This window comes from Amphiprion ocellaris, chromosome 1, assembly GCF_022539595.1.
Source record: "Amphiprion ocellaris isolate individual 3 ecotype Okinawa chromosome 1, ASM2253959v1, whole genome shotgun sequence".
Lineage (NCBI taxonomy): Eukaryota > Metazoa > Chordata > Actinopteri > Pomacentridae > Amphiprion > Amphiprion ocellaris.
Window position 1 is genome coordinate 40,799,980 of NC_072766.1, and position 27,282 is coordinate 40,827,261.

General features: G+C 37.5%; 1 protein-coding gene across 2 annotated transcripts in view; it reads left to right on the forward strand.

The window, feature by feature from the left end:
* Window positions 1–27,282, forward strand: part of luzp2 (leucine zipper protein 2) — a 241,349-nt gene that overhangs the window by 109,839 nt on the left and 104,228 nt on the right. For both annotated transcript variants that reach the window (XM_055009732.1, XM_055009731.1), the window contains exons 2-3: window positions 17,683–17,800; window positions 24,551–24,621. In XM_055009732.1, the coding sequence (XP_054865707.1) occupies window positions 17,683–17,800; window positions 24,551–24,621 (189 nt within the window). The remainder of the gene's footprint in view (window positions 1–17,682; window positions 17,801–24,550; window positions 24,622–27,282) is intronic.

The window sequence follows — 27,282 nt, forward strand, 5'->3', positions numbered from 1 at the left end:
TCATTATGTATTGAAGCAGTGGTAGCAGCAGAGCAACAGAAGCACTGGAATCTGAACTGTTTTATTCCTAATCTAGAATTATAACATCATGAACTGCTTTGAATTCATTCTGGTGGCTTTTAAACGCTATAGACACTATTATCTGGTTATTTGTGCTCAGAAAAGCTGCCTAACCTGACTCAAGATCATAGCTATGTGCAAAAAACATTGAATTATTTGCAAAAATGTTATGTTTTTTGAGAAATCTCTCTGTGAAACATCTGTAAATGCTGCTTTAGCTGGTATTTGAGGATTCTGAGCCAAATCCACTGATAATGCATTGAAGCAGTGATAGCAGCAATGCAACAAAAGCACTAAAATCCAAATTATTTAATTCCTGATCTGGAATTTTAACATTATAACTGTTTTGCAAAAAGTGTATACAGTATTATTTGGTTATTTGTGCTCAGGAAACCTGCCTGAGGTGCAATATCATAAATATAGTCAATTTTAAGTCTGAAAAATGCAATCAGGGTTTGAGTCCATGCTATAAAGTGATACTAGCTAGAGGAGTCAAATAAAAGCCACTTTCCACTCAGATAATGGTTGTGTTTTCAGAAACTGACCCATAATGGAAAATATAACGTCAGGAAATCTCTGCTGCTGCCATTTTGACCACTTTATGTCCTGAGAGTCGCTCCATTTCACAGAAAACATCTAAACATGTATCTGCAGCTCTGCATCTACTGTAAAAAAAAAGGACTTAAGCACATATAAAAGACACATATCTGCCAGTTGTGCTGTATTGAGCTGGGACTGAGCCACGGTGTGAAAACACCCACATGCATCCCAGCCTGGACGGGTTCTGGCTCACCGTTATTAAAAAAGATGTTTTAACCTCGCGCCTTTCCCAAAAGCCTACCTACCACACAGCCCTCTCTCTCACAAATCTTATTAAATGTGCAGTTTATAAGCCCAGGAAAGCGGCGGCGTCTCTGGTGGATGTTTGTTTGGGTATGTTGTCTCTGATGTTGTTGCTGTTTTCCTCAGGCAGAGCAGCAGCCCACACACTCGTCCAGGACGGTGATTCTCTGCACCGTTACAAGCTGCAACACGCTTTTTTTACATGACCTCAGCAGCGGATTTGACACAGAATCCTCAATTAAGTGATAAAGCGAAGAGTACACATGTCGTACGGAGAGAGATTTCTTGAAAATCATCACATTTTTGGATATAATTTGATGCTTTTTACTCTTGAGCCAACTCAGGCAGGTTTACAGAGCACAAATAACCAGATAATAACGTATGTGGTGTTCACAAGCCAACTAGAAAGAGTAAAAAGCAGTTTATAATGTTAAAATACCAGATTAGGAATAACATTTCTTTAGATTTAACTGGAAATTAATTAAAAATGTCAGAAAAATGGAAAAATAACGCTGATATTTTATGATAATCGCCAAATCGATATTGGTTGCAGGGTTAATGCGTATTATTCCATTGTTAGTTTGGCATTTTTGATGGCTTTTAAGGCAGATTTGGTGACGTTTGCATCAGTAATATGACTTATGGGTCTTGAAAAATGGCCAGATTCTTCAGTTACCTCAACTTGATTGTAGTTTTTATTCCATGAGTGTCAGAATTTAAGCTTAAATTACACGTAATATTATATTGATGCAACATTATTGTTGTTGCACGTATAATGCATATTATTCCACTGTTAGTTTGGCACTGCTGATGGATTTTGCTGATGATTTCAAGGCAGATTTGGTGACGTTTGCATCAGTAACATGACTTATAGGTCTTGGAAAATTGCGATTTTTGGAGGTAAAGGTGATCTTAAAAGATTTTCCGTTGACAAATTTAAAAAATGATGTTGCTCCAATGTCAGTAAGGGAGGAAACTTTAAATTCTGAACCTTAAGGTGATGACAAATGTAGTTATCGAGCCACTTTCATCACCTTGCATGTAGTTTTTGCATGTACTAATGCAAGAATTTGAGTTTAAATTACACATAATATTACATTGATGCATTATTATCATGTCAACCCAACCTTTGCACGTTTAACAGCGACTATTCCATTGTTAGTTTGGCACTTTGATGGATTTTGCTGTGATTTAAAGGCAGATTTAGGGATGTTTGCTTCCCGGTAAAATTTTCTTTTTCTTGCAGTCATGCATTTAATTCGTGGTCTCTTGGATTATTTTTTACAGTGTTGGTGGGACATTTATTGAGACTACAGTGATGAAAACAGACAGGAAGCAGTGCATCACAGCCAGTGTGCAGGATATTAACCCTTGTGTCGTCCTGCGGGTCAAACTGACCCGTTTTAAAGTTTGAAAATGTGGGAAAAAAATTATTTTCACAGTAAAACTTCTGATGTCCACATTTTCAACATTTTTGGGAAATCTTTGAACATTTTTGGTGGAAAAAAAGAAATGTTAAAAATGTTTCTGAAAAATATTCGCAAAAAAAAAATCTACCAAAATCCAGCGAAACTCACTGGATTTTGGTTGATTTTTATGTGAATGTACTTAAAGACAATATTAGAAGTTTTACTGATATATATGGAATCACTTTAGATATTTTTAGGATTTTTTTGGAAGATTTTTACTCATTTTATGAAAATATTTACAAGAATTTTTTTGCCAAATTTGTGGGATTTTTTTAATAATAAAACTTTTAAGGGAAACTTATAAGGAATTATTTGAATTTTCTTCCTGAAGGTTTTGCAAATTTTCAGAAATTTGGGGAATTTTTTTGCTGAATTTTTGGATTTTTTTCAGACAAGGAAGCAATATTTTTTGGTACTCGGAAATGAGGACAACAGGAGGGTTAAAAGGTACTTGTTTTGTTGGAAATTAGTTTAAAAATACAACAACAAATGGTAAAAATGCTGATATTTTATGATAATCAGCCAAACCAATGATTGGTCAACTGCTGTGTGTGCATTGCATCATATTTAACACATGAAAACATCTGTTCAGTGTGTTTCTACAGTGCACATCTGCTTAAATGGCTGTTTGAGTCCTGCAGAAAATGTAAAAAGATGCTCCTCAGCCCTGACACGTCTTGTTAAAGCGTCTCGTCTGAAGATCTGTCTGTGATTCTGCCTCAGTAAACGGCAACAAAAAGTGTGTGATATCTGTGTTGGTTGGGTTGTACCAGAGAATACATCAGGTCTGTGCACGGCAGACTGCACATCACGGTTCATAGAATCAACCAGGCTGGAATGGAGTCCTCGCCTCGTTGACATTTAGTCTCACTGTGTGAATTTGTGTATTTGGAGCTGATCAAAATCTCCTTGTCAGTCGTCTCGTTGTCGAGCTGTGGCGCCGTTTTGTGAGAAAAGACTTCTGTCTGCTTGCTTCGCTTGGCATTTCATCACCCCGGCTCCAGGTTTCTGTGTGATAACTGGGCGCAGGTGCTTCAATCCGCCGGCAGAACGCTAATAAATCTGATGAGGAGGCTTTATTAAAGAGCTGGCAAATCACGGAGGCGAGCGGCAGCCAGAAAGTTTGAGAGTTCGGCCAAAGACGGAGCCTCAGCAACTGTCAGTCGGTGAAACAATGGATTCAAATAGAGTCTTGCCTACTCCAAATTGATAATGCAGCCGCCAGCGGGTTTCTCATCCACGGCGGAGTGGTGCACCAGCAGGGTAGTTAACCAGTAATCAAGTCACATCCGTCATCCAATTCCAAATTCTCCTCCTCCTGCCGGCCCTCCGCCTGGCTTAACTCGTCCTCTTGTGTTTTCCCTGAGTGACACGTGGAAGTATGGAAGAGGCTCCGCTGATTGGCCTTGATGTGAATCAGATGCATCTGCCTGCTCGGTGCCAGTTTCCAACTTCTTAGCCATCGGTCAGACGAGAGGAAACGAGACACAGAGCAGCTCAGATGGAAGCAGGGCGAGTCGTATTCCACCTTCATGGATTTACACCTGCCTCTATATTAACCCTGTAAGACCGACCATTCAGCAAGACCACCAGGACATGTTCTTACATCTTTACATGCTGTAGTGCAGTTTCTTGGACTATTTTCGTTTGCTTTACATCAATATAACCCTTATATTATCCCAAGTTTTAATAATATGTATTGACTTATGTCTTAAATACGACAATTAATTGCTTAAAAATGCAATAAACTGAAAAAAATGAAAATCGTTTTTGGTTTTTTCACATATATTTCAAAATACAGAAATAGCATAGCTGTATCGCTCACTTTTGTAAATAAGTTGCGTCTTATCCAGATGTATAAATGACGATATTAGCAGAAAATACTGCTATGCCCTACTGAGAAATACTGATGAAAATGTCATCTGAATGTCATTAAATGTAAGCATTACCCATCTGCACCTTATAGCCTTAGAAAAGTTCCAAAAGTTGTTGATTTCTAAAAAGAAAAAAGGCCTTTATTGGTCTTAAAAAATAGTAGATTCCATTTTTTACAGTCTCTAATATGTACTAACAGTAGTCATCTTCAGGTTTTGTTTTATGTATGTCTTATCCAGATGTTTAAATGATCTCATTAGCAGGAAATACTCTCAAGTACTACGGAAAAGTACTGATCTAAATGTCATTAAATGTATGCATACTTATCTGCACCTTATAGCCGTAGAGAAATCGTGGAAGTCATTGATTTCTTTAAGAAAAAAGGCCTGTATTGGTCTTAGAAAATGGTAAATTCCACTTTTTACAATCTCTCATATGCACTAACGCTACTCATCTTTGTGTTTTGTTTTACGTGCTTCTTATCTAGATGTTTCAATGCTGATATTACCAGGAAATACTGTTATACGCTACAGAGAAGTCCTAGTATTTCTTGGTATTGTTCATATGTAGACTACAGGTTGCTACCGCTAACATAACAAATAGACAAATTCCAAACTCAGGGTTTCAGAATGGGAGTCCACAAACCAATAGGCGAGTTTGCAACACTGCATCCATCTTTAAAATCCACAGTGGCGACTGTCATAGACTTGGGCAGATGAAGAAACTTACTTCATGTGGACTATATGGCCTCAGCTGGATAACTGCAAGTTTTACCCAACTAGGTGTTCATGTTCAAGTTGGTTTAACGTTTGTAATGGCAAACTGAACTTCTGTGGCCACAAATAGAGATTTATAACAAGTTCTTTGGGTTAAAAATGTATATAAAGATTTACTTACCAACCGTAACGGTACCCATTGGTATGTGGACGACCATTTTGAAGCCTTGAGTTTGACATTTAGTCACATTAGTCTTTAGAAATTTGACTTAACAAGCTTGGGATACACACTACACAAAGGAAAATGGTAGTGGCCTGTCAATTTCAAGGTGGTTTATAATCTATTTTACTCCATAATTTACTAATTTCACACCATATTTTATTTAAAAAGTCTTAAAAATAGCATCTGAGACCAAAAACTCATCAAGAAAAATGGATCTTTTGGAAGCAGATCAAGTGAGAAGTCAATAATTTTCTCATAGACTTCTGTACAATCAAACAAACACAGGAGTCGCCCCCTGTTGGCTGTTTGAAAAACTGCAGGTTTAAGGCTTTGCTGCCTAGACATAGAGGCTACATCAAGCTTTTTTATACAATCTGGGGCTGAAATTCACCATTTCTGGGGCCGAAACACATCTCTTAAATTGAGCATGTTGTCTTTATGCCTTTAAACAACATTCTACTGTTGGGAAATATGAATAATTTCACCTGTAACATCTTCTGTCATTACTACACTGCACATTTTGACTATATATTAGACTACATGAGTCGAGGGATTGTGGATTTCTGTTTTTACTTTCCTCACGTCGGCCACTTCTGTTGCTCCCGCTAGTGCTTTGTCAAATTTAAAGACAGGAACACTCAGGATTATAGTCGCCTCTGGTGTAGAACAACATGTTTCTCGATCCCTCCGACAACACCGGAAACAAAGCCGGATTAAACGCCTCCGAGGGAAGAGGTGAGGGTTCTCCAGAACACCGGGGATCGCTTTCACCATTGACATCTGGCAGAGTAAACAAAAAGAAAAAAAAAACCCACTTAATCCAGCTCGATCGCAGCACAGCAATTACTAAAGCTGGAATCGCACGGCTCTGAGAAGCACGGATGGGTGGAATTGCATTAGATACACTCAAATCCCAGATTTAATTGAAGCTGGCAACTGTAAGAGGTTCCCGGATGCTTTAAAAGCTGTAATTTGTGTGATATAGGTCCCCGGATGAAGGAGAAGACGGAATGAGTCACTAGGAAGACACACAAACAGCAGATCTACGTTGTGGAATCTACGAATTATGCAAATGACAGCAGTATAGAAAACCAACGAATTAGCAAAGGAATAATAAAAAAATGGGTTTGGCTTCGACTTGGTTAATTTGAATGCAGGGCATAGTCTGACTAAGAGGGTTTCATGTCAGTGTGGAAATGATGTGGATTGTACATGACAACGGAGAGTCTGATGAGCTCAATCCAGGCAGAAAATAGACGAAACACACTCTGGATTTACTTTCTATACGGCTGAAGGTAAAACTGAGCAACACTAAGCATTGCTTAGCTGCAATTTACTACCTTTCTAGTCAAGAATATGCATCATTTTTTACATTTATTACAGTTTCTTTGTGCTACGACGCACCAAAATCCAGGAACAGTATTGTTTCAGAGTGTGATAGAGCGCTAAAGGGAAACTAATAGGCATCTACTCATGCATGACAAACAAACTAGTGGTACATCATTTTCTCATAGATGTGTATACAATCAGACAAACATAGGAGTCGTCCCCTGCTGGCTGTTGGAAAGAATGCAGGTTCTGTTGTCCATAAAATTCACCATTTCCAGGGTCAAAACCCTCCAAATACACATTTCATAAGTAGAGCATGCTGTTTTTAATGTCTTTAAACGATATTCTGCTGTTGGGAAATATAAATAATTTCACCTTTAACATCTTCTCTGAGCATGTATGGCTGAAGGTAAAACTGAGCAACACTAAACATTGCTTAGCTGTGATTTAGCGCCTTTCCAATCAAGAATATGCATCATTTTTACAGTTTCTTTGTGCTACGAAGCACCAAAATCCAGGAACAGTATGGTTTCCAAGCACACGGCGGAGAGTGATAGAGCGCTAAACGTCGAGGGAAGTAATTGGCATCTACTTATGCATGAAAATGCCTGCGAGTAATCATTGAATTATTCATCTAATATGCTAAGTATTTCTATTTCAATGCCTTAAACCTCACTCGGTGGAAAATTACATAACTTAAGTAATGAGCAAATTAGAAGGAGTCACTTTTCAAGGATGAGAAAACGGAGGGATCTTATATCATTTTCAGATCACAATTTGCCGCCGCTGTAGTTTTATAGAGAATCCGAGAAAAAGAATAAATTATTACTTTAGAAAAGCCCATTTATATATCTGCTGGACACAATCCTCCATTCAGAAGGCTGTAAATTTCTCTCTTTTTTTCCTGCATGCTCTCAATTTGCATCCCATAATTCATGAAAAAAAGTGAGATACATAATATGTGCATTTATTGCTCATGTGTAAAATTGGTTTACGCTGCTTTAATTTCATCTGTCTGAATGATAAAATACTTAAATTCAAATTGTTCTGCACTTAATTATTTTTGCATCAGATGCATCCGCCGCTTGTTCTCATATTATTGTTGTGAGTTACATGATAAGACAGACTTTTTTATTTAATTTATAAAATTTTGAAGACTTTATTATTTTTGTTGCTCGGCTTTGTCAAGACTTTTTATTCTATTAGGCATTTTTAACTAATTTAACCCCTAAAAGCTCATTTTTTGTGTATCTTAGTTGCAGAATTAGAAGTTTTCTTGCATTAAATTTACTCCTTCCTGCCTTAAAACGGCCCAGATATGACTGTGGACCATCGTTAATAATATCAATATCAATATCAATATCAAAAACTGTGAAACTACTCTACACATCAATATGGTAGCGGCTTCTTAAACTACCAATAATGTATAAAAACAAACAAACACCATATTGACATCTAAATGGGGTATAAAATTGTATTTTTACTGCAGGAGGTCTCCATAGATTAATTTTTTTAAATAATGTGCTTCATTTTAGTGCCTCTTGTTGGTATTTTGTGTCTTAAAAAGTCTTAAAAGTGATTGTGAAGTCTTTATAAGTGTTAAAAATGTGTTAAATAGCATTTTTTTCTAGACTTTCACATGCAGAGACATTAGTTATCTTTAGGTTTTGTTTGTGGTTTCTTTTTACCTCTTTTGTGCAGCTTATCCGGATATTAAAACATTGATAATAGTAGGAATTATTGTCATAAACAACTGAGAAGTACTGATGTAAATGTCATCTAAATCCTTAAATGCACACATATCTGTCTATACTTTGTAGCCTTAAAATGTCCTAAAAGTCATTAATTTCCCATAGAAAAAGGTCTTTAGAGGTGTTAAAAATGTGCTAAATATCATTTTTTTCTAGTCTTTCTTATGCACAAACATTAGTTATCTTTAGGTTGTGTTTGTGATTCCTTTTTGCACCTCTTTTTTGCAGCTTATTGGGATGTTTAAATAATAATATTAGTATGTTTTACTGTTACACACTAGTTTTTCCCCAGATGAGGTCTTGCTTCATAGATTAATTTGTTCAGTAAACTAAAATCTAAAGAAAAACTTTATTTTCAACACTTGATATGAGCATGTGATGTCTTTAAAAGTCTTAAAAGTCATTAAATTCTGAAACAAAATGCATTCAGAGGACATTTAAACCGTCTTAAATATTGTTTTCTAGCTTCTAAAGTGAATTAACATTAGTTATCAAAGGTTTTTTTTTTTGTTATTTTAAGCACCTTATCCAGATGATTAAGTAATAATATTAGTAGGAATTACTGTTTCAGACCACAGAGAAGCACTGATATAAATATCATTTAAATTTAATCAAATGTGTGCATATCTATTTACACCTTATAGCCTTAAAATGCCCTGAAAGTTATTCATTTCCTGAAGAAAAAGGCCTTCAGAGGTCTTAAAAGGTGGTAAATTCCACTTTTCTCAGTCTCTTATACATATTAATATTAGTTATCAAAGGTTTTGTTATTGTGGTTTTTAGCAGCTTTTATTTGCAGCTCATCCAGATGTTTAAATAATGATATTAGTGGGAATTACAGCTATAAACTACTGACAAGTTCTGATGAAAGTATCATTTAAATGTCATCAGTTGTAAACACATGATAGACTTTATTATCTGTGCTAGTATTTGTTGATATTGTTCATATGTAGGTCATGTATGATGATGATTGCACCCTAAATATTACTAATTATTCATCTAAATCACTCATAATTCCATGTTTAATCAGTCCAGAGAGATAATTTCTGCTTTCTGGGGTCAGTTCAGGTCAGTAAAGTCTCTAAAACTCCTTGAAGTTTCCTCCCAACACGTTGTTAGTTTGCCGTTTGTGTCCAGGAGTCATGTTCTGTTGCTGCATCCAGTCTGTCGCTTCACATTCACAAAATACAGAAACACAATCAGTTATCACAGCATCTCTGAGGATAAGACGGTGTTTCTGCAGAATTATCACATGTTTTTCTATGAACACAATCAGCTCTGCTGATGCAGATTGTGCAACATTTGCTGTAATTTGTGTGTGGATGAGCTGAGATTAAAGTAAATGTGGAAAACCAGAGCAGATCTAAGAAGCAGCAGCATTTAGAGTCTCATTCTACGGCTTTTATTTTTCAGTGAGAAGAGTGAAAAGACATGTGATGAGAAATAAATGTATTAAACTGCACACTAAGTGTTAGAAAAGTCCTAAATGATGCTTGATGAAAGTTTTAGGGACCCTGCAGTGGAGCTGAAGAGTGAAAATATCCCCAAGACGCCGTCCTGTGGTGTGATTCTGCTCGTCACAAACACAGAATTAGCCTTAATAATGCCATCAGCAACGTATAATATCAGAAAATGATCAATAAAAAGTGAAATTTCTGCTGGGACAGGCATTAAATCAGCTGGAATGCTTCTGTTTACCACTTCTGTAAAGGTTACCTGCATTAAAAACAACACAACTCAACAAGTAACCATGACATTAATGCTGGAATTTGTGTTGTTTGTGATTTTCTGAGATGTAAAGTGTTTGTATTCAGCATGTTAATTAATATCAGGATGAAATATGATCAGTAATCTGTGGATCTAAGCTGCAGCAGCATGTAGAGTCTCATTCTGCTGCTTTCATTTTTCACTAAGAAGACTGAACAGCAGTCAGATTCTACATTTAAACGCTCAGATAAGTTGTTACTGTCAGCCGTTAGATATTAATTAAAATGAAAAAGGCAGCAGAAACCAACACTACTAAAGGCGTCTATTTGCCGTCATGCAGATTACGGCGGTTTATGTGGTACTTCCAATTTCAGGCTGGATTAATTATGCCATTAGGAGGGGGTAAATAAATAGTTGTAATAAGGGGGACAGGCTGAGGCCGTCGCTGAATTAATATATTCCTCTAGCAGAGCATGACCACCGTCCAGCATCTGCAGCAGAAGTCACTCATGTTTACCAGCCGTCGTGTAAACAGGCCGGGAATATTAATGACACGAGTGTCAGGAGACGTCTGACACTAAATCTGCTCTAATTGTTCACTGAGAGGATCTGATGAAACTATCGGTGATGAGAAGCCGATTCTGCTCCGTCAATAGAGGTCAAAGCAACGAGGAGACCTTCAACGCCTCACAAGTATCCAGTAAACATGCTGCAGACAAGCAGAAAACTTACAACACAAACTAATGTTATATTTATGGTGAACTGTGTTATTTTTAATCTTTATCAAACCAACAAACAGAAGCATTGCAGCTGATTTAATGCCTCTACCAGCTCACATTTGCAGAAATTTCAGCATTTCTGTAACTTTTTCTTTTCATGTGCTGCTGATTGTGGGTAATTGTGTGTTTTTAATAGTAGAATCACATCATGGGACGCCCTGCTGGGGGCATTTTCTCTGTTCAGCTCCAGCACAGGGTCCCTAAAAGTTTCTTTAAGCTCAGCTCAGGAGTTTTTATGATCTTTTTAACACTGGGTGTGGGATTTAAAGCCCTTTTCACTGTTCGCTGTGGAAGCAGAAACACAGCAGAATGAGGCTCTACATTCTGCTGCAGCTCAGATCCGACACCAGCTTCATCCTGCAGACGTTTTCTGGGTGTGTTAGCAGGCGTAGCTCTGGCGCTGCTCTATGCTGGAATGAGTTTTCATTTTCTTGCTCAGCTCTTGGAAGCAGCGGTCAGCGACCAACATCGGCTCAGTCTTTAAATCCACTCTGATCAGATGCTCGTGTAACGAGAGCATCACATAGGGCAGCTGCTGAGCATCCAATAATGACATCTGACGTTTAAATGTAGAATCTGACTGCTGTTCAGTCTTCTTAGTGAAAAATGAAAGCAGCAGAATGAGACTCTACATGCTGCTGCAGCTTAGATCCACAGATTACTGATCATATTTCATCCTGATATTAATTAACATGCTGAATACAAACACTTTACATCTCAGAAAATCACAAACAACACAAATTCCAGCATTAATGTCATGATTACTTGTTGAGTTGTGTTGTTTTTAATGCAGGTAACCTTTACAGAAGTGGTAAACAGAAGCATTCCAGCTGATTTAATGCCTCTCCCAGCAGAAATTTCAAATGTTCAAAATGTTCTCCAAATGCAATTTTATTAGGAAATCAGTGACTTTTAAAACACTAAGTTCCAATAAGAAATGTTCAAAATTAAACATATTTTAGTTCACAGTAAAAATTATTCTATGCCCATTTGGTGTTTTTTTTGTTTTTTTTTTTAACATGCTGGAAGACACATCATAAGCAAAATAATCCACCTTCAGCAGCCTCAAAAACACAGATTCAGACTTCCTGGGTTTCTTACATCACAAACCTAAAGCACCAATCCCATCAGCTTGCAGGTTGCAGGTTGCAGCTTTCTGCGTCATTATTTATGTTTCTGTTTTGAGCATGTAGGCCTGAATGACTCCCATACAGTGCTGTATAATAATAATAATAATAATAATAATAATAATAATAATAATAATAATAATAATAATAATAATGTATAATGTTTGCAGCAGGTAGTTTGATTCACTCATGAACTGGTGCTTAAACTCATGCATTTTACAGGAGGAGCTGCATTTACGCCACGCTAAGGCATGAATCATTCAGTTTCATGGTAAAACAGCTTTAAATATGTGAGTTTGACACGCTGAGAGGAGTTTTTAGGGGTTAAATAAGATCATATAAACTTCTCCTGGCAGCTCTACAGTAAATAGGCAATGAGGTGCCAGTTTTTTTCAGTGTTTTTTTTTTTTTCAGTGTGTAACATCCAAAATAAATGAAGGAAGGTTAAAGGAAGATACGGACGTGACAGCGGCGAGCCTCGTTTGCTAAAACACCCTGGAATAATGAATCTTTTGGTAATAAGTCTTCAAATAGGGCAGAGATGGTGTTATTCTCAGGTTGTTTTGTTGCCAAGAAAGCATCCATTTATGTAGAAAAAATAATGACAGATTGTTGGCTGGTCATGGGATTGTGTGTGCAGCTGACAGGTGAGATGGATGATTGATGGCGCTCGCATCGGGGCCGTGGGTGGCGCATTAGAATAACAGAGGCCCCCAAAGGCTCGGCGCCCAGGGGAATCCTTTAATTTGTCCTTGTCTGAACCGCCGGCCATCTCCTCCTGCAAAAATGATCCAAAAATAGCAGCCGGGGAGGGTGGAGGCGTGAGGCTACTCAACCTGCTACCACAACGAGGATCATATCCTCAATGTCACCGTGTTAAGTTTTACTGCAAACATGAGGCCGTTTTATTATTCCTGTTCTTATTAGCATGAACTCAGTGCTTTTCCTCGCAGGCAGAGGAATGAATCTCCTCCATATAAAAGTATAACAAAGCACAAGGAAGATGTAGATTAATAAATAAAGACGACGAAGGATGTGGGTAAAGCAACACAACAAAGTTTACAACCAGATGCAGCAGACAGTCCTTCGTCCTTGAGCGCTGACATGGATGCGCTGCAGAGACATCAAGTCTGAGCAGAGAAAATACGTTAACTATCCACCATTTTACACATTTTCATACAATTTCCTTCAGTTCAAGCCGCTGCTATCAGCTGCAAGGTTCTGATTGTTCTACACTAATGGATTTTCCTGTACTACTGTTGGCTGCAAGAGTGAAAACAAGGGGCTTTGTGCTTTAAATCTTGTCCAAAATGACTCAAAACTTTTCCAAAAATAATCAGTGTGTTCAAAATGATTCAAAATATGTTCAAAATAACTTAAAATATGTCCAAAAGGACTCTAAACTCACACATAATTATTCAAAATGTGTTTAAAATAACTTCATATTTCTCCACATTGACTTGAAAACGCTAAAATGTCGGAGCCATGAGCAAAGTTCACCAGATGTTTTGCTGTTGCCTGTAAGAATGAACTCAAGAGTCTTCATGCACTCAAACTGGCCCAAAATGACTTAAAAATCTGTCTAAAATTCTTCAGAGGACTCAAAATGTGTCCAAAGAGATAGATGTCTTTTCAGCTGATTTTAATCTGTGCTGTCAATCACAGATGCAGAGAGAGTCTTCTTCCTGAAGGGGGCAGAGCCAATGGCAGTAGCTCAGCTACAGACACTGAACTAGCCTGTTCAGAACAGAAATATGGAGAAATAAACCATATTTATGGTGTTTTGAACTGAAAAATGAGAAGATAAACTGTGGGGACATGTGGAACTTTAAATATTTGCTGAAAAGTGGGACCTTTAAGTCTTGCAAGTTGCTACGTAGAGCCACAATAAATCAGAAATCTTAGTTTTCTGTCATTGTTTGCGTTCGGTTTTCACTAGATTTATGGTTCTGTTTAGGAAAATTAAAGACTTTAACATGGTAGAAGCTTGGTTAAGGTTATGCACCAACATTACATGATTAAGGTTTGGGTTAAAATACGACCATTTCACTGCATGTTTCAGGTTCTCTTCCATTTTCTCTCTCCATTTTAGCAAAGATACGTCAGTTAGAAACTCATTTACGACACCTGTCTGTTACTGCAGCATCCAACTTATTGCCTCCGAGTCGTGACCGTTTGCTTCATGTCTGATTTATCCCGGAGCCTGATGTATTAGATAATCGATGTGTGCTTTATCTCAGACGATTCATTTTGTTTTTGGCTCGTTGGTGACGAAACTGGAGGCACAAGATTAGGATTTAAACTCACCCACGTCATCTGTATAAACAGCCGACATGCTTTTTTTTGTCAATTAGCTCATGTAAACTACAAGTAAAGTGGTAGAAAATCGAAATTTCTCCAGAAAAGCTGCACTTCACATGGTTTTTACCTTCTATTTTGAGTATTTGGAGGCCAGATTGAGCTCTCTGTGACGCCTCGGCCTTGGCTTCCTTTATTGAGCCGTTGCTGGGATATTGACTGTTGCGTTCGGTGGCTTCAGCGACTCTATTTCCCACTTGCAGGGTTGGGATCATATAACTCAGAGGCCTGCGAGGGTAAAGAAATATTTGTCCTCCATAATCTCGATTCCATAAACGGCGCCTTCGGGTCTCTGGAGTTTGATTCCCGAAGACAGTCTGGGACTGATTTCAGTCTGCAGAAAAAGAGTGCCTGGTGGTGCCATTTCTACACCAGAAGACCCTTTATTTTTGTTGGGTTTTTTTGCGTTCTAGTTGTCGTCATTGTGATTTTGAAAAGAGGATCTTTGTTTGGGAGGTCGTGGTACAATCCTGCAGCTGGTACGAGCAGAAAAAAACACTCTGAGATCATGTAAGAATCTCTTGGTATACATGTTTCTGTGTCAGTGGACCTCAAATTATGGGTCTTATTCATTCCTCGGATCCCCAAAGGCCTGCTCCATTGTGGAGTGAATAATACGGCAGCCGGGTGAGGAGATCTCTCACCCTCTCCTTCCCCCTCTTCGCCGCTTGAACCAGTAATAAATTTCCCGCCAATGCCATATGGTAGCCGGTCATGTGTGGGACTGGCTGTTATTTATTTATTTCCCAGGTGCTGCTTTTCTATCAGTGATTTATGTGTTATTGTGTATGATCTGCTGCTGGGATCTGTGACACGAGCTGTGCAGGGTTTTTTGGAAGGCGGCCAAGGCTGAAACCGAGCCACGGATTCAGAATAATGTGACGCCGCTCGGCTCCATCCATTACAGCTTTCTGCTTTTTTTCTTTTTGGACTTTAGCGATAGAGGAACGGTCAGAGAGATGCTCCTGTAGCGATTAGAGTATAAAAAATGAGAGGCTTTGTGAGAACCAGCGAGTATTTAGCAAGAAATGATTCAGCTGTTGGAGTCTCTGGTTATGTAAAAGAGTAAGAAGGGACAATTTTGAAGTGTGTTGTGGATGAAAATTTTACAATTCTTCAAATCTCTAGACTCCAGAGGCATATTATATTCAAAAAATGCCAAAATTACATATATTTTTACCTTTCCAATAATCCTGCTTAACCAAATACAAACTTAGAATCATGATACGTGATCAAAATCACTGTCTTATTTTAAAATTAACCAAAAATAATTTACTCTAACCAGAATTCATAAAAATCTAAAAGTTCTGCATTTATTGTCACTTCTGTAAAGCTATTATTGACTTAGCTGCGACAAATAGTTGCTATTATGTTGTTATAATAGTTTTATTATACAAAAATCACCAAAACAACCCCGTTTATCCCATTTATCATAGTCAGAAACTGTAAAAACTGAAATATTTGCTGAATATTTTTAGCTTTCTAACGGTTCTACTCAACCAAATCTGTCTCTAAATCGTGTTAATTCATGAAAATCACTTTTTTTGACATCTCATTTAAAAATTCTGCAAAAATTAACTATCTACTCTGATAATATTCTGTAAAACACAAATAATTCTGCATTTACTGTTGCAACCATGGAGCTTTTAGTGACTCAGCTGTGACAAACGGTCACCTGACAAAAATTCAGGGATTATTTTGTTTGGTTTGGGTTGAACTGCAGCCTTTGTAGGAGCAGATAGGAGATAAGTATGGAAACAAATGATAATGAATAATAAAATAAAGTAATAAAATATCAATAGCACCCTTTTTTCCAATATTGGTAACATCTATTGGCAAAAATGTCATACATGTTGGTTCCAAGTATTTAACTTTTTGCAAATGCATAAAAAAATTTAGGAACATTTTCTTTTTTAATGATATTTGATGTCATACTTGCACAGAAAACTGAAAGTTCTGAGTTTTCTCTCCCTCTTCATGGCTGTTCTACCTCCATGGAGGTGCAGGACTTTATATTGCAGTGAAAAATGAGAATAAAGTGAGGAAAAATGTGTTTTATGACCCAAATTTTAACCTCGACTTCATGTAATAAAATTACAGGTCAGCATCTTTAATTTATGAGATTAAACACCTTTTCTGTGTTTAGACCTTCACAGCTGACACAGTTTAATTTGCCTCTTTTAAATTGCGATATTGTTGGAGTTAAGTGAAATTAATTCCACTCTATGACTCTTTCATTTTGTGGCTTTCAGAGTAAATGAGGTTTTTGTGGACTGGCCTCGTTGCAGAAGAAAACAGATCGTGGCATTTTACTCTCTGACCTCAATTAGTCTCCTGATAATCACACTGTTGTCCGGGAACAAAAACACCCCGTCATCGCCACGAAAAAACCATTCCCATCCATTTATTGAGACTAAATGGCGGCTCTCGTAAACAAATGCTTCTTCTGCCGTGTGGACTGGAGGAGGAGGAGGAGGGTGGATGTGTTCTTTTTTTTTTTTTGACTGCTATTACAAACAATTACAGACTCGAGGGGCTTTCAAAGTAATCAAATTTGAGGGCTTTGGGGGAGGAATTTGGAGCCTGTGGGTTGTTTTATTAGCACGCTAACAGTGTTCAGATATACTCGATTTTAAACGCCTCCCGGAAGACTTGCCGCTGCTTCTGTCCTTGAGTTGGTAAACAAGGATGTTAGATTAAATACAAGATAGATTTTCAGTTATTAGATTTGTGTCAGGCGGCGAGAGCGAACATGTGGCTCTTTTTTTAAATCTCCGATCGCTAAAAAAAGGGAAGTTAAGTTGTTAGCTTAGCCACCAAAAGCCACATGTGAGCCGGGTTGGTCTTTGAAGTGAGCTTTTATCCCCTCAGAAGCGGCTCGTTGGGTCACTTCGGCTTTGTGCCGGATCGGCTTTTTGTGCCGAACATCACTCAAAGGGAGAGAGCAGAATTTCTTTATTGTGGTTGTAAGTTCACGCAAAAACATGCTGTGAAGTGAAATTCGCCGGTAATAAACGGCGCCGACGCCTCTGCAGTGCCATTCAAGAGTTCAGCTTTGCAAAAAGGGAAAAACAGGATTTGACAAATGTGCCCTGTAGAATTTTTCCCTCAATAATTGGACGAACTACATGAATATTTAAATGGAAACACGGGGTGGAAAGGTGGGGGCACACCTCCGCTCAAAAGGCCTAGCTCTGTAAAACGAGCCTTCACTAAATTGGTTGATTGAAAGGAGTAGAAGTATTTTTTTTATTATTATTTCCTCTCTTTTATTCCTCCAGGGACTGCGCTGAGTAGATATTAGTTTTCTCCCCTACTGCTCTACCCTTTAGCTTTAATGATGGCGCTTTTAATCCACCTCTTTCTCCCAAGGGTGCCAATAAAGAGTGGATTTTCTCCATGTTTAATGGTTGAAATCTCTCTCTCTCTCTCTCTCTCTTGGCAGACAAAGCTACGATGGGCTGGAGAGGAAGCTGAAGGAAGTGTTCAGCGAGCGGAGCAGCATCCTGCACCAGCTCTCCAAGACTTCAAAGGAGCTGGACAGCATAAAAGGCAACCTTCAGGTTTGGATTTTCACTGTTTCTTCCATCCGAAGCGACCCGTTGACTCCTCTCGCTCGTTTTTCAGTCAGCCCGCTGTAAACCCAACTGGATGTTGTTCAATATTAATGAAGGAAACGTTTCTCAGTTCAGCAGACCCTACCGTTCTTACATCTATAATAATGTGTTAGCCTTAGCTGCTGAATAATGGAAACCGAAATTTGTGTACTGTACATGAAAACAACTCCACAGAAGGAATGAAATCTAACATTAACAGGATCGTTCCAGAAATAGAGGACATTTAGGCTTCAAATTTTTGAAAAACAAACCTTGTTTTTTACAGTTTTCTACTCCATATTCATCAATAATAGGTAATAAACTATCAAACTGTTGATTGGCTCAGCTTACACATCATCAGAGCTAAAAATTCTGCATTTATTGTCACAACTGTGAAGCTTTTAGCGACTCAGCTGCGATGAACGGTCACGTGACAAAAATTCAGGGATTTTTTTTAGCTGAACTTGGCTGAACTACAGGCTGTGTAGGAGTAGATAGTAGATTTGTGAGAACCAGCAAGAGTTTAGCAAGAAATGATTCAGCTGTGGAGTCTCTGGTTATGTAAGAGAGTAAGAAGAGACAATTTTGAAGTGTGTTGTGGAGAAAAAGTCAGCATTTCTTTAACTGTGTAGATCCCAAAACCTGCCTGCCAGTTACAAAGGCATGTTTTATTAAACAAAAATCACAAAAACAACCCCGTTTATCCTATTTATTGTCATCAGAAACTGTAAAAACTGAAATATTTGCAAAATTTTTTAGCTTTCTGACGGTTCTACTCAACCGAATCTCACTTTAAATTGTGATAACTCATCCAAAGCACTTTTTTTCTACATCTCATTTAAAAATTCTGCAAAAATAAGCCATCTGCTCAAACGAGATTCTCTTAAAAACAAAAAAAATCTGCATTTATTTTCAGAACTATGAAGCTTTAATTGACTCAGCTGCGAAGAACTGTCACCTGACAAAAATTCAGGGATTTTTTTTTTGGCTGAACGTGGCTGAACTGCAGGATGTGTAGGAGTAGATAGGAGACAAGTAACATTCCTGCCTGTTTGAAAGGCATGTTATATTTTACAAAAAAACACCAAAATGACACCATTTATCCCATTTATCATAGTTGGAAACTGTAAAAACTGAAATATTGGCTGGATTTTTTTAGCTTTCTAATGGTTCTACTGAACCTAATCTAGCTTTAGATTGTGATAATTCATCAAAAGCGCTTTTTTCCCTACATCTCATATAAAAATTCTGCAAAAATAAACCATCTGCTCTAATCAGATTCTGTAAAATAACAAAAAATTCTCCATTCATTGTCACAACTATAAAGCTTTTAATGACTCAGCTGCAACAAACAGTCACCTGACAAAAATTCAGGGATTGTTTGGTTAGTTTGGGTTGAACTGCAGGTTGTGTAGCACTCGATAGGGGGTAAGTATGTATCAGTGGTAGCATTTTTATTCCATGTTTTCTGTGTTGTTTGCTAACCCTACTCTAATCACAGTAACAGGGTTGCTAATCCATGCTAATGTTAGCTTTTCCTCAGCAGTAGAAGCTAGATATTTAGCTGCTGTTACTGCTGACCAAGAGGACAATCTGACTGATGGAAAACTGTAAAGAAAAAAGTAAAAGATATTTGTCTTATCCTGATAATAATTTAAAGGAATTTAAAATATTATGTTGATTTTTAAAAAAAAAAAAATCCCAAACTTACAATGAAAAAAATTAAAGCTGCAAGCAGCATTGCTCGGGTCCTCGTGTCCTTGCTGGTCGGCGAATCCAAGCATGTCCACCAGGTGGCGCTGCGACTGACAGTGTATTTTGGCCTATGGCTGTTTTAATGGTGACCTATCACAACTGTCCACCAGGTGGCGCTATCACTGTGAACGTATATCGGCCTATGTATGTTATCAGGGCCGGACTCTGATCACACGGCTAGTTAGACAGCACTTCCTGTTTCATGGCAAACCATTTCCACACCCTCAGACTTCTGTGGATCATTTGATAACTTTTGATCGCCCACACCTGCTGCACATCCTGGCTAAACTTATGCTCTGTTGGGGTGACCCTGTTTGAGCTCATAGCTTTTGAAAATGTGTAAAAATTTGTCCAAAATATGACACATAATTCAAAGGTGCCGACTTCCTGTTGTGTTTTAGGTATGGTTGTCAATTACGTTTTTGTGCGTCATGACAAGTTACTTATGTCCACCAAATTTCATAGCTCTACGTGACACATCCTGGCAGTAGAGCCTGTTTTTCATAAATCCCCGAGCCTGAAATCACATCTTTTCAAGTATTTTTAGGCCTCCAAAATTGTGATTTAAAAAACGGGAGAAAAAATAAAAAGAAGAAACCCATGAGGGTCCTACACACCTTTAGTGCTCAGGCCCTAATAATACCAAAAAAAGGAAATCTGAATTTCATTTTAACTGTTTTATGTGGTCAATTTGGTTATTAGGGGGGTGGGACAAAAGAAGGACAATCAGATTTAAACAACAGCTGCATGTTTTAGTATTTTGTACGTGGATTATTTGAAATTTGATGAGCCAATAGTAAAGATAAACAGGAGGACTGGTTTAAAGGAGTTTATTTTTTTAGCTTTTGAAGCCGTCAGTCCTGTCACTGTGTGAAGCTGGAATATGTGCACACCGGCAGCTAAAAAATAGGTCAACAAGCCGTCCAAACACATGATCAAACAGAGGAGAAAACCCGGGCGGGTGGAATTTATTCGGGATTAACCTCGAGGCGGTAAACATCCACCGGGGCGACCTCTGACCTCTGATTCACGGCTTTTACCTGCACCGAGGAGGATAATTAGCAGCATTTCATGTGACAAGTGTTGCATAACCGTGTTTACAGCCAATAAGACGCTCTGACAACTGATGTCTGCTGCCCTGTGGGGTTTAGTTTTTCATTTTTTTTATAGCAAAGGTGAACAGCGGGATGCAAAAACCTCAGTTTTAGTGTTATTTAATTAAATCCCTCATTAAATAAAGTCACACAGACACCAGAATATAAGCAAAATGTGTCTTTTTCTACAGTTTTTTCTTTGGTCTTGCTGTATATTAGTCCATTTTTGTGTGCAAGCAAACCCAACTTTACAGACAAACATGCTTTAATTAAATTTAACCTGAAAAAAGTCAATGATGAAGGGGATTTTGCATAAAATAAGTATAAAAATGTGCTCATAAGACAACTTTACATGGATTAATTTGAGGTTTATCAGTTGGTTCTTGGACTTTCTCTCAAGTAATGCAGCTTATTATACTCTACATGTTATAATGCTGTGAGAATGTAAGCCAAATGTAAGTTAAATCAGTCTTTTCTGTGGTTTTTTCATTGCTCTTGCTAGATATTATTCTGTTTTTGTACACAGTTAAACACAATTCTACATACAAACATGTTTTCATTAAATTTAGTCTGAAAAAAGTCTAAAATTGAGATGATTTTGTGCAAGATAAGATCGAAAATAGACTTCTAAGGCAATTTTATGAAGATTATTATTTGGTTCGTGGACATTTTTTTAAGTAATACACCTTATTATACTCTAGATGTTATAATTCTGTGAGAATATAAGCCAGATGTAAATAAAATCAGTCTTTTCCTATTGTTTTTTCTTTGCTTTTGCTATATATTATTCTGTTTTTATACACAACTAAACCCAACTTCACATGTAAACATGCTGTAATTAAATTTAGCCTGAAACCAGTGACAAAATAAAGGTGATTTTGCATAAAATAAGAGCAAAAATAGACTTCTAAGGCAGCTTTATAAATATTATAAGTTGGTTCTTGGTCTATTTTGACCCGTTTTAAAGTTTGAAAATGTGGAAAAAATATATATTTTCACAGTCAAACTTCTGATGTCCACATTTTCAACATTTTTGGGAAATGTTTGAACATTGTTTGGTGGAAAAAAAGAAACGTTAAAATGTTTAAGAACATTCACAAAAAAATCAACCAAAATCCAGTTAAATTCGCTGGATTTTGGTTGATTTTTATCTGTGGGCTTCAGGCGGACTCCGCTGGAATCAATAATCAAACTCGTCCTGCGCCGCTGTGCTTTGAGATTGGGTCCCTGGCGGCTGGAAACAGGAAGTGCTGGTGCAGTCCGGCCGCCGTCGTCCCCGGAGGCTGGCTGCCATCTGTGTTCACCCCGGGCCTGGAGCCAGCAGCAGGCCAGAGGTTGGGTTCTATCTGGAACAGTGGAGTAGCTGTGGAACAAATCTATCATCTGCAGAAACATGATCGACTTTAGGAGAGAATGAAGTCGATGGGTGAAGTTGTTCAGTGTTAATTTTAACCTCCTGGTGCGGGTCACAAACACTAATAAATAAAGTTTGCATGATTTATTCTCCACTGCAGCTCCTGGGAAGTTGTGAAGCCGATAACTGGGAGCTAAAAGCAGATGTTGTGTAGTTTAAATTCAACGTCATGATTAAAAAACCTGCAGGGAATCACACAGAAAGTACAGCTCATAAGACAAGTTTAGGTGGATGATTATGAGGATTTTCAGTTGGTTCTTGGATATTTTCTCAACTAATCTACCTTATTGTTCTCCAGATGTTGTAATTTTGAAAGAATTTGACAAAAAAATCATTTTTTCTTCACTCTTGCTCTATATTATCCTGTTTTTGTATAGAAAGAAATCCAACTTTACATACAAACATGCTTTAATTAATTTTATCCTGAAAACAATCGACAATTAAGGTAATTTTGCATAAAATAACAACAAAAATGAGCTCATAAGACAACTTTAGGTAGATGTTTATGAGGATTATCAGTTGGTTCTTGGACATTCTATCAAATAATGAACCTTATTTTACTGTAGATGTTATAATTCTGTAAGAATGGAAGCAGAATGTAAGTAAAATGTGCCTTTTTGTATAGTTTTTTCTTTGCTCTTGCTCTATATTATCCTGTTTTTCTTTGCAACCAAACCCAACTTTACATACAAACATGCTTTGACTTCAGGTTAATGTGACTCTCATATGATCCACTCAACCTGTTCAGGATTTAGCTTTGATTAAAAATGCAGAATCTGTAAATTATCACCATATTGCAGCCTCTATACTGAAGTTTACAAAGTCTGATGTGAAATGAAATAGTCTGTTTAATGGCACACAAATCTGCCGGATCTCAAAAATGCTTGAAGAAAACACTTTAAAACTGTGCAAAACTGATTAAAACAGGCAAAAACAACACAATACATGTCAATAAGCATGATTAAATAAATATATTAAGCATGTTTTAGCTGTAATTGAACTTTTACGTCACACTGAAGTGAACAGAAACCCGCCACAGTTTGCTGAACTCACGTTTGTTCTTTTGGAAATCAGCCAGAATTCAAAGATTTACAGCATCTCGATGCAGCACCGTAAATGTTTTTGCAGCAGTAAACCTGTTTTCGGACGACAACACGAGGCCCGTAAAGAATTTGCAGCCACAGCTTTTATCACTATTTGTGTGAACAGCGACATGAACCAGAAACGTGTCCGTTTGACTCACGGCTCGACAACAGACGATACAAATCACCGAGTTTACCGGAGACAGAATCGCTGCTGAGTTCCAGCTCAGCGGTGGCTTATTATCTCCTGTGAATATACATCCTCTGTTGTCGACAGCGGTTCCCTTTTTTCTTCATATTTTAGATTTACTCAAAGCAAAGAGCAGTGTTATGTTGGAGGCGTTATGGAAATGTGGCGTTAATTGCTCCGGATATCACCTCCGAGCACAATCTGAAGATAAACCATCTCTCGCCTTTGAGTTTTTCTTTTAAAGTCTACAAATAAAAATATCTGGGAGGGCTTGTAAGGCAATCAGAGGCCCGACTTATCCATAATAAGCCATCAGGCAGGTGCTGAGGCGCCACATGAACCCGATGTGTTCGCCTGCATGCCGCCTCATTACGACGTTCAGCATTTAAAAGCTAAACAATCCCTCCTCAGTTCTAGCTTTTCCTTGAATCATTGCAATATTCTACATTTCTCAGGATTCACATCAGATGTAAAGTTTTGAATGAATGTCTTAAAATCTGATGAGAATGACTCAAATCATTTCCAAAGTGACTCAGAATTCCCCAAATGCTGGAAAATATAAATATTAGTGATTAAATCCAGATGCTGTCCTCTGTTTATGTGGATCAACTGATAAAAATGTTCCCAAAATGACTTCGAATCTGACAAAATAACATAAAATTCTGTAAAATGTCTCAAAACATTTCCAAAATGATGCAAAATTTTCCAAAAATGATTAAAAACTTGAGCAAAGTGGCTCAAAAAATCTTCAAAATGGTTAAAAAAAATTGTCCAAAATCACTTAATATTTGACATAAATGACTCAAAGTGTTTCCAGAGTGACTCAGAATTCTCCATATTCTGTAAAACAGAAACAGGAGTGATTAAAACTGGATCCTTTTTTCTGTTTATGTGGGATCTACTGACAGTTTGTTTTTCCCAAAATGATTTCAGTTTCTCTAAAATGACTCAAAACTTTTCCTAAATCTGACAAAAATGACTCAGCAATCTTCTAAAATGACTCTAAACATTTCCAAAGTGCTGAAGCTTTAAAAAAAACAAAAAACCTGCATATCCTCTAAAATACTACTGTATGTTTGTTCCTCCAGTCTGCTGCAGCTGCTTTGAAGGTATTTTCTTTTTTGTTTTGTCATGTACTATGCAAAACTGCAAAAAAAAAAGTGCCTTCTGTTTGTCTTTCAGTCGCTGAAAAACGATGACTCAGTCGCCAAGAAGGACGTTCAGAGGATTCTGGAGCTGAGCCACAAACAGAGGTAAAGTGGGCCATCATGCACGACTTAGACGCCGGTTACCGACGGCAACGCAGTGCTCAGAACGACCTCTAAATGCAGGATAGGAGCTCAAAAGCATCTGGGATCATGAGGGCTGATTAATTAACCACATTTCTGGGGTCAAATTATAGAAAATGCATGATAAAGATGGTAAACAGTGAAGTAAAACCCAAATAAAGGGCTGTTTTTGGTCTCTTTGAACTCTCCTAGTTCAATTTTAGGATAAAAAAAGATTTATGTGATTTTTAAAAAATCTATAAATATACCTTCTAAGGGGTATTTTGTCAAATTTTGAGCTAGAAATTCTGTTATTTGTGCTGAAAAAGTTCAATTTTAGGTTAACAAGAGATTTATTTGATTTAAAAAAAAAAAAAATCTATAAATGTACCTTCTAAGGGGTAGTTTGGTCAATTTTGAGTTGGATATTGTGTTATTTGTGCTCATATGCTGCAGAAAAACATCCAATCCTGCAGCTCAAACCAATTACCTCCTGCACCGTGGGCTAGTTTTGGACGGGTTCAGGTCACTCCGACTCTGAAGCCATGTTTTGTTCACAAATTCAAGAGTTTTTAAATCTGCTTTTGCTCTGATTCATCCTCCTTCGTCTCCATGGCAACGGCGGCCAAAGCTTCTAGCGTCTTTTTGAGCCGTCAGAGCACGTTTCCTTCTGCTGAAATAATTAAAATCCATGTTGTAGCCAAAACCTAAAGCAGAGCTACGTTACTACGGAGGCTGACATTAAACATTCATGAGCAAATGAGCAGAAATCATATTAAAACCAGCAAAAGCAAAGAGTTTAATGCTCAAACATGCTGCTAATCTGCTTCACTGGAAATTCTGTGAGAATGTAAACAGAATGCAAGTGAAATGTCTCTTTTGCTACATACATACATGCTTTAATTAACTTTAGCCTGAAAACAGTCGACGATGAAGGTGATTTTGCATAAAATAAGGGTAAAAAGAGACGTCTAAGACAACTTTAGTTGGATGATTATGATGTTTATCAGTTGGTTCTTGGACATTTTCTCAAGTAATTCACTTTATTTTACTCTAGATGTCATGATTTTGTGGTCAGATCACATCTGATTAACTCTGGTTTTACATGTTGTCAAAAGTCTGACAGAGAATAGAGAATCTGCATATCCGAAGACGGAGAAATCCAGCGTTCAAGGCCTCAGAATAAAGAGTTGTTCATTATTACTGATGCGTTTCATCCTGAGGTGTTGTCCGGTTTGTTTGTCTGCGGCCGAGCAGCTGGACGATGCATAATTCAATCATGAATCCTGCCTGTGTGTTCCGGTATAACGTGCCTGTCTGCTGCTTGGTGCATCGAGCGGCTGTGATTTTTATCTTTTTTTGCAAGCGAGCTAAAAAGAGAAAGTGTTTACGGAAAGTGCTGGAGCAGTTGGGATTGTCTGATTAATGTTGTGTGTAATGAGACTGTTAATGATTAGCGGTCGTTGGCCTCGACGTTCTCTGAAATGTCAGCCTGATTGAAGTCTGGTCTCCTGTGTGATGGATGCTGATAGCCGATCAATAGCCTATCAGCAGCCCATGGCAGCTCTCACGTGTCGTCAGGCTAAAAACCATAAAGCAGCAGCAGCTCGGCTCCGTGTCGCAGTTTTGTTTGATATTTTTTGTTCCTCCAAATGTTATTAATCCACCCTTGGAGTTCCACGTCTGCCAGGTGCGATTACTGGAAGACTCCATCAGGCAGGAGGCCGACAGGTGATTCATTGCAAGTCATTTATTTTTGACAACTCTTAACATAGATTGGATTGCTTTCTGAAATTTTTCTATTTTTTTGGGCCAAAAAAAATGCAGCAAAAATAAAATGTGTGCAGATATTGAAGGTTTTAAAACAGCAGCAATTAGTGCAGCTTTAATTTAACCTGCTTCAAAGTAAGTAAATCTCACATTAACTGAGGTTAACATTAACTTTTTCAGTCAGTTTTCATCTTGTTTGTACTAAGGATGGGGTTTTTTAGGGCCGACACTGATTATTGGTAATCAAGAAAGAACGATAACTGATATTTGGACCTAATATACAATAGATGTGATGTTTTAACAGCATGTGACATCAGAGAACCTGTCAATCATAACTAGACTTCTTCATTAATAAGGATGACTGTAGCTGAATATGTGAAATAGAAACATTAGTGATTAAATCAGGACACTCTCCTCTGTTTATGTGGGATCCACTGACAAAAGTGTTTCCAAAAGAACATAGAATTCTGTAAAATTACACAAAACATTTCCAAAATGATTAAAAAATGGTCCAAAATTACTTAAAATTTGACGAAAATTAGTCAACAATTTTGTAAAATGACAAAAATTTTCCAAAGTGGCTCAAAAAATCTTCAGAATGGTTAAAAAATAGTCCAAAATGACTTAAATTTGACAAAAATGACTCAGAATGTTTCCAAAGTGACTAAGAATTCTCCAGATTCTGTCAAATATAAATATTAGTGATGAAATTAGGATGCTCTACTCTCTTCGGATCAACTGACAAAAATGTTTGCAAAATTCTCTAAAATGACTAAAAAATTTCCAAAATGACTCAAAATCTGACAAAAAGGATTCAACAATTTTTAAAATTGACTCAAAACATTTCCGGCGTATTCAAAATTCTCCAAAACAATT